The sequence below is a fragment of the Morone saxatilis genome, unplaced genomic scaffold (assembly GCF_004916995.1).
Source record: "Morone saxatilis isolate NCDOM2014 unplaced genomic scaffold, NCSU_SB_2.0 Contig17, whole genome shotgun sequence".
In the NCBI taxonomy this organism is placed as follows: Eukaryota; Metazoa; Chordata; class Actinopteri; family Moronidae; genus Morone; species Morone saxatilis.
The window spans coordinates 28,585,738-28,595,668 of record NW_023339729.1 but is presented as its reverse complement, the minus strand read 5'-3'; the positions used below and the strand labels follow the sequence as shown (position 1 = coordinate 28,595,668).

General features: G+C 43.4%; 2 protein-coding genes across 3 annotated transcripts in view; both read right to left on the bottom strand.

The window, feature by feature from the left end:
* The window catches only part of LOC118327149 (bromodomain-containing protein 4-like), a gene marked incomplete in the record, with an annotated part of 17,686 nt that extends 7,874 nt beyond the window's left edge, over positions 1–9,812 (bottom strand). The window contains 10 exon segments of the mRNA XM_035660401.1: positions 512–640; positions 882–1,253; positions 1,337–1,722; positions 2,559–2,691; positions 2,832–2,969; positions 3,931–4,023; positions 4,125–4,365; positions 7,309–7,459; positions 7,775–7,943; positions 9,758–9,812. Coding sequence (XP_035516294.1) covers positions 512–640; positions 882–1,253; positions 1,337–1,722; positions 2,559–2,691; positions 2,832–2,969; positions 3,931–4,023; positions 4,125–4,253 — 1,380 coding nt within the window.
* LOC118327159 (bifunctional apoptosis regulator-like) overlaps positions 1–9,931 on the bottom strand; it is a 337,943-nt gene that overhangs the window by 302,900 nt on the left and 25,112 nt on the right. The gene's annotated exons all lie outside the window — the stretch shown is intronic.

The window sequence follows — 9,931 nt, the reverse complement described above, 5'->3', positions numbered from 1 at the left end:
GCCAAAAGTATACGGACACTGAACATTACAACTACATGTATCTGTCTCATTCTAAAACAATGGGAACTCTGCTGGGCAGGATTGTGGAATCTGGCTGCAGGGAAAGTTTCGGGAACACACAGATGTCCACATACTTTTGGACATATACAAGGGCATTCCAGAAGTTCAGAAGCCCCAAGTCTTCAGGTTCACTGTGTGACATTAAGCTTGTTTTAATTTAATTAACTGCAAATGTGTTTGTTAATACTGTATGCACCACTAAAGTACAAAATAAATACCTGAATTATTAGCTAATCTTATAGAAGGGCCCCGAGTTAAGTTCTATATTAACTCAGTGGAAGTAAGTTCTAATGATATCATTTTTATAGTAATACTGTATATTGTGCTTAAATGATGCACTTTGTTGAATAAAACAGTGCTTAATCATGTAGATATATAGAGTGGGATAAACAGGCCTCCTCACAGGGCATCTTTATTCATCACTGCTTTACATGTATGATGTGTTAATTACCTGCAGTTTGCGTGCCATGCCAACCACATCGTGGTCTGGGGGATTGTACTTGTAACAGTTGGAGAACATCAACCGGACGTCTGCTGCAAATTCTTGAGCGTCTCTGTACTGTCTGTTGTCCAGCTTTTTCTGAAGGAGACAAACAAATGCACCAGTTTTAAAACTGACCAAACATTGTTGTGTGTTTCTGAGGGAAGAAGGGGTATCTCATCGTATCTCTCGTATTTTAGGTTCTCTTTACAGGTAGCTATTTTGTTAAGTGGTTAAAACAGAAGGAAGGTAGAAAAACATGAAATCAAAAACCAGGTATTACATATTGGTAGCCACACAAGGTCCATTACATGTTGGCCATCAATCCTAATAAAATCACCTTGATGCTGCTGAGATCCATGGGGTGCTTGATGATGTCGTGGTAGTCGTGGAGGCCAAGAGCTTTTACATCAACAGGCTTGTAGAAGGGCCAGGCATATGCTACATGTTTCTTGGACAGCATCTCTCTGACTAGGCGTGCGCAGAAACGCAACTGATCCTGCCGCTTCTGCGTAACTGTCCCTCCCGTCTCCAAACCGCCTCCCAGGTGGTGCTGAGAGTCTGGCTGCAATGCGTCTTTTTTGGGTTGTTTAGATGGCCGACTGCTCTCTCGGCGCGGCCGAGTCTCAGCAGAGACAGGAGGTGATTCACTGAGCTGGTCGTTGGCTGTGGGTGTGGTGGTGTCTGCTTTCCTCTTCTGGCTCTTCCTTTGCTGTTGAAGCGTCAGAGATCAGAGGTTAGAAAATTGTTGTGAAAGCTTGTGATTAATAAGAATGGCGGCTGACTTCTCCTCACCTTGATGAGGGCAGGGGAGCTCTGCAGCATTGGTGCAGGATGGAGGCCTGGGATTGTTGGGACTGGAGGGGGAACAGAGGTCATGCCCTGGGCCAGAACGTCAGGTGTCGAGAGGGGAAATGGAGGTCCCAGATGGGGTGCGTGGGAGGTGGGTGTAGGAGGCACGCGTGGGGGCTGAGGCTGGGCCAGAGGCATGACCAGAGGTTGGGTGAGAGGTTGGGTGAGAGGCTGGGTGAGAGGCTGGGCCAGAGCCAGGATGGGAGGGCCTTGAGGGGTGGGTGCAGCACGGGTCTGTGGATTGATTGAAGGGGACGAGAAGCCTCTTGTGTGTGGGGTGGTGGAGGGGGACGATGAGTCCTGGCCTGAATCCGACTTGCTGATCAGAGCTGGAAGGAAGAATACAACACAAGGTTACAAAGATTAAATCAAGGACAAAGTGTAGTGGGCTGAAGTGAAGATACTGGTATCATATCAAACTAGATGAACTAACGCTTCCATTGGTAGCAACCAGCTTGTCAGAAAGGGGACTAGCAAGGGAAAATACATAGCAAGGGAAAAACTTTCCCGGCCAAGGGATGCCTTGGCCGCTTATCTCAAGATACTGTATCTGATATCTGAGATATCAAATCAGCGCAACAACTGTTATCAACCCAAAGATTGCTGCAACAACTTATACAAGCATGGGGCATTATATACTTCAATCCTAATGTTCTATGCCCTTATACACTCTAAATGTTCAATATTTGAATTGGTGCCTAAATAAAAAACAATGGTTATTATAGATTTATTTATTAAAATTTGACACAGTGCTTGGCTGCATTTCAAATTAATCTTCAGGATCACAGCTTTCAGATGATGTATACCACGCACATGTGGCATATACTGTACATACTGTACATACTGTACTTTCTCCACCTAAAGCTCCCCTAAAAAAAACAACAACCCAGAAATGGGTCTACTGTTAGGGAGGGGTGGAAGAGGTTTAAACCTGTTGGACGGATTATGAAATGACAACATAAGAGCTTGACATTCAACTTGTCACTGCAATGCAACTCATGAACATCCTCATTACAGTCTTTAGAGAATATCGAGAAAACACAATTACAACTTCTGTCATAATGCCAAAACTCCTGTTATTGAAAGGAGGAGGGAGGCTCTTGAGGCAGCCCAAAAAAGTACTATACTGACATTTTAAAGTCCGTATTACATTTGAAACACATACCTGGCTCCCGTCTGCTGCCTCGGCGTCCCTTACTGACCACAGCAATCTCGGTCTCTTCCTGCGGCATCTCTGTGATCTTCTGGAGAAAGTGCTTCTCCAACGCCTCCGCCATTAGAACAATATCATCCCCAGGCTAGACAAAACACATGCACATGTTGAGAAGGAATAACCTCTTTGCACCGATGCTTGCCTTGAATAGGATAATGTGTTGCTTTATCGCCTCAAATTCAGGGAAGTCACATGTAACTAGAACTTAAATGGCCAATGGCTGACCTTGTTGTAGATGTAGCAGTTTGTGAACATTGTGTTGAAGTCTTGGATACACTCCTGGGCATTCCAGTAGTAGTTGTTTTCCAGCCGTTTTTTTATCGTGCCCATGTCCATAGGGGTCTTGATTATCTTATAGTAGTCCTTAAAGGAGAAGGAGAGCAGGTAGAGAGAACTGGATAAGCATCCTTTCTGAATGACAGTAAATGAAGAATCTCTATCATCAGAGGCACCGAACCCTGGCACATTTAAGTCTGTGATATTCCAGATTTTTCTTGTTATCAACAAATCCCATAAAAACTAACAATGAATTGATTCTACTAACATGTATTGTCTGTGTTGCCAGGACCTGAGTTTATTTCTCTCTGCTATAGACCTCTATTGTTGGCAAAAAAAGAAACACACACACACACACACACACACACACAAAAAGATTAAAAACACATCAATAAACCACACCATTGCACTGGCCGACATGTTTTTTTATTGTGATGAAGACGGGCACTTTGGATTATTTAAATCTATTGCATGTGTCGTCCTGCTTCTGTAAATACTAGTGCACCAAATCTATGGACGAAAATAGCCCCCAACAAATACAGTAATTACTGTTTGAGTAATGTTTGCCAACAAACAGTGCCCAGCTGTTTTATGAAATTATATAGCCTTTCTTTGTGATTCAATTGGGGTTGGGGATGAAAGCATTGTGACAATTAAAAAGCAAAGCATTAAGAGAAAAAACATGTTTGATTTTTTGGTCTTTTCATGGGATTTGTTGACAAAAATATAAAATATCGCATGACATAACCTTTAGTAAGACAACACAGCATATGATATATATATATATGTTGAGCATATTAAGTGTATTTGGAGTGGTTTGTGCATTATTTCACTTTCACATTCCTCTTCTGAAAAGCCAAATTCTGCAGCAACGACAATCAACCCCAGGAAGAGTAGCAGTTGTTCTGCTAACAGTTAATGGGGATCCAAATAATGAAATAAGACTGAGACTTATGGCAGAGACTACAAATACTACCGTCCCCGGTGTTTTACAACCTCTACAATTTTCTCCAAAAACGTCAGAAACACGTATAAACATGTGACTCACAGGCAAATTGAGTTTGATGGCATCTACAGGAGCTTGGAAGGGCCATGCAAAGTGATGTTTCCATAATGCCTTCAACACCTCTTTAAGCAGGTACTGAAAAAGAGCAAAATCATACAAAAAAAAATCTATCAAACTTATGTCCAAACACCTGACATGGTTTACATGTATAAACACGTGAAGTGAAATCTCCAAACCTGTAGCTGGTTGGTCTGTCGTTTGGGTTTGGAGGGGTTCCATGTTTCGGGTGGCGGAGGGTTGAAGAGGAGAGGGGGCGGGGCAGAGGGGGGGTTCTGGCTGCTGCCTGCCTCCAGTCCGTCTCCCATCGTGTTGGTGGGTTGCAGTGACTGAGCAGACAGTTTAGGCAGATTGGACCTGGCAGGGGCAGGTAGGACCGGGGGGACCCCCCTCAGGCCATTACACTCCTCACTCGACTCTCTGGGAGGACAATCGACAAGAGCATCATCAACAGCGCTGCCACCACTGTTACCATTACTGTGCTTGTTAAGCCAACTCTGATTCAACTTCCTCAGGATAGGCAGCCAGTATCGTTATCACACCTCGGATCTGAAACCAACACACATTCACTGGGCCTCAATATCAAGCAGTTTCCTTCACTCTCTGTTTCACTGCCAGTCCACTGTGTCTCCAGTTGCTCTAAAACTTCAGCTTCAGTGGCATCGGTACGTGAGAGAAACAACTTGGCAAGGTAGGTGCTTTTTGAGGAAAATAATCAATCTTTGGCATCGTAGCCGCTCTGATAGGAATCAAATTTGTCTTCATTTGTTATTCTCTCCCTAGTTGTAGTTTGTCTTAAGAAAAAAGGGGGGTACATGTGCAAATAAAGAACTATGTACCCACACCAACTACAACCTGTTAAATGTCAAACTCCTAGAATTAATATTGACTCATGGCTTAAGATTGCAGCCTTTACGCCTCACCAGGTAGAGGTGGATTTAATGTAAACAGATTACATATATCTACACTTGTATGAGCCCTGTCCAGCATTTACTTAAGCGATAAGACATTAGATACACTATGTTACTTTCAAAATACAAAACCACTTAATATTCCAGTTTACAGGATGTCATATTGTATTTTATTGACTGACTCAAGTTTCAGAGCTAGTCTGAATCAGCTGATAATATTCCTAACATATGAATATTGTCATTTTATAATGAAAATATTGTACAGGGATAAAAAAGTAAAATCTGAGAAAAACCTTGAGCTCTCTTTTAGACGACCATCCAACAATTACACTTGGCTGCAGCTACTATTGAAGTGAATATTTTTGTGTTGCCAGTGGCAATTTGTGGGTAGGTACTTCAATCACAAACTACACATTAACATGCAATTACCATACTGAATACATCTTATTTATTTATTCACACACAGTTATATCACGCAGCTATAAGGCTGGGTTGTTGGTGCGGTAACAAGGTATTACGCTATACCAGGATATTTAGAAATCCTGAAGGTATGAATTCAAACACTGTCAAATATACAGACGCTCCAACATATTGGCTCTTACACTGTTTATTTGCTGTGCACTCAGTTAGGATTTGAGTGGGTATGTTTGCTCAAAAGATGCCGTGTTTTGCCTCCTAAAATTTGTGGTACTTGACATTGCTGCTGTTAATACTCACCACGGTCTCCCTCTGAGAAGAACGATCGTGCAAGAGGCTGTCCATTCTGGATTAAAAGCTCTCTTTTCGCTGTCTACATTTCCCCTTATAGAACGTGCCATGTGAAAGTACTTTTCTGACTTGCTTAATTCTCCGACTGTCTCATCTCGTCTCCCCTGTGCCACACAGGCTGTGTGTATCTCACTCACTGAGTCGACTCGCAATGCACAGGTTTGACTGGCTGAGCAGCGGCAGTGAGATGATTCTGGGTCGCTAAACCAGTGCTGTAAAGGCTAGAAAGCTGTTAAAACAGAAACGCTCCAGTATGTTACAATGACTTTGGTCACCAGCAGCTCAGATTTTACGCTTTTTAAAATACAAATGCCGCCATATACTGTATACCTCAGTGAAATGTCAGGAGGTATGACGGTATTCAAATATTTACAATTTACAGTTAATGTTAGGTAATGTCGTAGAGTGTGGGGAAATTAAAAATTAGAAATCACATATGCCTCAATTAAAAAACGGTAAAATGTAATAATGTAATTAATAAGCTCATCGGTACATGTATGCAGTGTCCAGTAGGGCTGGGTACCGAACTCTGTACTTTTAAGGGTACGGTCCAAATTATGTGGGTACTACAAAGGAACGATTCACGTAAATGCATTAATGCCACATTTCGGTACTTGGGAGCGCATATGTATGAGAGAATAAGGGAGAGAATAGAGATAAAGAAAGAGAGCACCTGCAGCTTGTTCAAGTCCCAGTGAGTCACAGCATGCAGGCTTTGTAGCACAAAGTGAAAGCTGGCCAGGGCAACACTTCCAGCCGGAGGAAGCACCTGGTCCAACGCAAAATCTACAGGCTGAAGAGTGCAACATCACCATGTTTGATGCCTGAAAAGCCAATTAAGTCCTCTGCAGCAGTCGCAGCTAATGTCAGCTGAGCCCTCCGGGTATGATGAAACTTAAAGTCCGACGTCAACTACTCCATTGGATAAGTTGCTGCTGGAGAGAACGGTCTTGGTTGACAGACAGACCAGAGCGTCTCTCCCTCTCCTCGCGCACCACGCGCAGGCAGGAGTGAGCGGGTTACTATGGTAACGGGGAAGCTCTGCGCTTCAGTCGCTCTCCGACACTTCGTCATGATTACCAATAAGAGGTTACTGGTTGGTTAATATGCCAGTGAAACAGTCACGAATGCGATTGGGAAGATACCCTGGTAAGAGTTGCTCTCCTGATCGAGGCTGTGGTGTGTGGAGGTCGGCAAGAGTGGCATGATTATTATTGATTATTACTGATTATTAATGGTTATTAGTGATTATTAATGATTATTATGTAGCGTTATGTGACATGTCCGAAACAAATCGTATATGAACAGCATACTGTTTACAGGGAAATATTACAATATACAAGCTTTGAGGTAATAAGGACTTTTAACTTATTTTTTACAACTTAAATTACATTTTTGTTATTATAGAGAGCATAGTGTCTAGATAAACTGACAAACAGAAGTTTCTTTCAAACGAGACATTGGCAGATACCTTACATGGTGTAAGGAGACACAAGGGAATAACAATGACTTTCTAAAATGAATGCCAGCATTTTACTTTAGAAACTGAGGCTGAAAAGTGTGGAAAGACCAACATTTGCAATCAGCGAGCTCAACATTTCCATTAATAAGGCCTCAGTAGACCAAATGGTCCATTCTGACACACTTAAATGTTAAGAAGACACATTATTTTCTGCAGACTCACATGTTTGTTGCTGTGCAGCTGTGGTCTAATCCAATTGTGTGATCATATCTCAGTTGGTGAGGCGGCGATTTCCTGAGGTAACACTTTAGTCAGTGACACGCTGTGGGGGCAAGGAAACCACAACACACAGAGAGAAGGCAGAGTGTCACACCTGAGAGAGAGAGACACACGAAGACGCAAGAATTAAAACTCAGGTCAACATGTCACACGTTTGGCTGTTTCCAACGAACGTTAAAATACACTGCCAGGTACATGTTTGTCCATGTTGTGTTGTCCATAAAAGAACCAGTGGTATTTATGCAGAAACAAGCGCTGCATTCCCTCATAACATGTTGGAAATGTGACGTCAGCTGCACCTGATTTTCTAACCACTTCATTCGAGGCAGCATCTTTTTTTTTTTTATTCCTCCTAGGCAATATTTCAATGGGTTCACAGTCAATCCAGAAATGTTCTGTCCAGACTTACACGTAACACACTGTACACAGTTCTTGACCTCGCTTTGATGCCTTGATAAAAAAGGTTTCTGAGCTGTCAAAAAGCCTTCACTTTACTTCCTCTGATGTGTCAAACCCCTGCAGCGCAGTCGTACATCAGCTGCTCTGCAAGCCAGCCCTCACGAATGTGTCTCCTGATTCTGCAGACAATCCAACGTAAGGACAAACAGGACACACATTATAGTCCATTTATAGAGAATGTATTGGTATGTTCTGTATTCCCCAGGGAATTAGACAGTACAACGAGCTATTTGTAAGTAGAACATTATTCCTCTATCGTTTTTATGTGGCGCCTTTCATCGTGTGCGTGTGGAGAATGTGCTGCTATTTTACAGGTTTGTGCTACAGCTTCGGCTGTGATTTACATTTCAGTGACTTTAGACAAACTAGAAAAGAACGTGAGCGCTGCAATCCCTCTTCTCTTATTGACGAACACACTGAACCCTGACCTTGAAAGTTTCTAGATGGCATTCGATAGGGTACGTCCCAGAGCTCAAAGGTCCCTATCTGTCCATGCTCAAACAGAGACAACAGCTTATCTTTTGGGAGCTGACATGTCTGTTCCTTTACGGTCCCTTGATCTCTTCCAACATACACCCAAAATCTTCATTTCAAAGGATGGATTAATGCATCCAAGCATCTGTTTGCTAAATAAATGAATACAATACTTGCAAATGTTGAAAGAGAAATGTCCTTCTCTTGCTACAGGTCCATTTTTCAAGCTTTTCAACAGCCGCAGGTTTGGGGGTCTCTCTCCCTCCAAAACGAAACCAAAACAAACACTGCCGCACCAGAAAACTCCAATGTTGCATTTAGAAGTGGACTGTGCGTGGGAACAAATGTCCTAGTATACTATGTACACAATTATGAGATATTATATGTATATGTATGTATGTATATAAGCTCACAATCTACATTATCATCAATGTATATTAATATAAATTCTAACTCATCAGCAGCCTGTGGTTGAAGCTTTAGGCTTTTAAAAAAATAATAATCCAACTATATTCTGAGAATCCACTCCGACCGTGACACTGCAACAGCATTCACGTTGTGTTGTGTACATAATGCAAAAACAATGTCGTAGCAGAACAAACACAAACACCACACGTCAAGACAGGGAAGCGAATAAAACGCAACAGGACACCTAAATTAAATTATTCTACACAATTTATCAGCCATTTTGCTCCCATTTCGTATCACGTAGCTAAGGTTCTTCAACACCAGCAAGGTAACATTACCAGAAGCAGACGACGCTCAGTGTTACAAAAGAAACAACGTTACTCGTCGCCAAACAACGAGCAAAAACACAACAATTTAGAAGAAAAACTACTTTTTTTTTTGTGGGTTTTCTTTCTTGCACCTTTTCTAACCTTCCGTGTCCACTGAGAGCACGGTGACAGCTCCGCACGCAAACGTCCCTCTACGTGAATACAACTTGCACCGGATTCATATTCTCCAAAATGACGTACGTCGCACTTCCAACACGAGCTGCTGCGCCATCGCGCGCAAACTACGCCGCCGAGAGCACGTAAGTTGCGTCACGAATACGGCCTGCGGGGCTACAAACAAACAGCCTAGCAGCTAACTGGGCTAGCGTGATACCGACCTGCAGCTAACGTGCACCTTGACAGCGCGGGAGTGTCAGACGTCAGGAAAACGACCCCGGCGCGAGTACGGAGGGGAGAAACCCGTGCGACGCGGAATGGGCGCGGTAACGCAAATCCGCGCTAACTTTACCGGGCGGAATAAATGATCTATCTCGTGTACCCGAACCGGTGCAAGGCCTGCGGAGACAGCTCATGCTTCGCTTGCCCCGAAACGCACACTGACAGCGCGCGAAAAACGCCCCCGACGCCCGCTGTGAACGTTTCCCCGTGTCCCCGGCGCTGTACGCTTTCGTTTGATGTGCCAGTGTCACCCACGCAGAAGCGATAAAACGCTATTTTTTTACCTTCTTCAGTCGGGTGTCAAGCGCTCGCAGACCTTCCTCGCCCCAAATCCAGAACAAACAGTCCCGTTCGACGTCGTGACGTCAGACGCACGGTGGGGGCGGGCCGAAGTCTGTCAGCCGAAGTGACACACACACACACACACACACACACACACACACACACACAGCTCCACC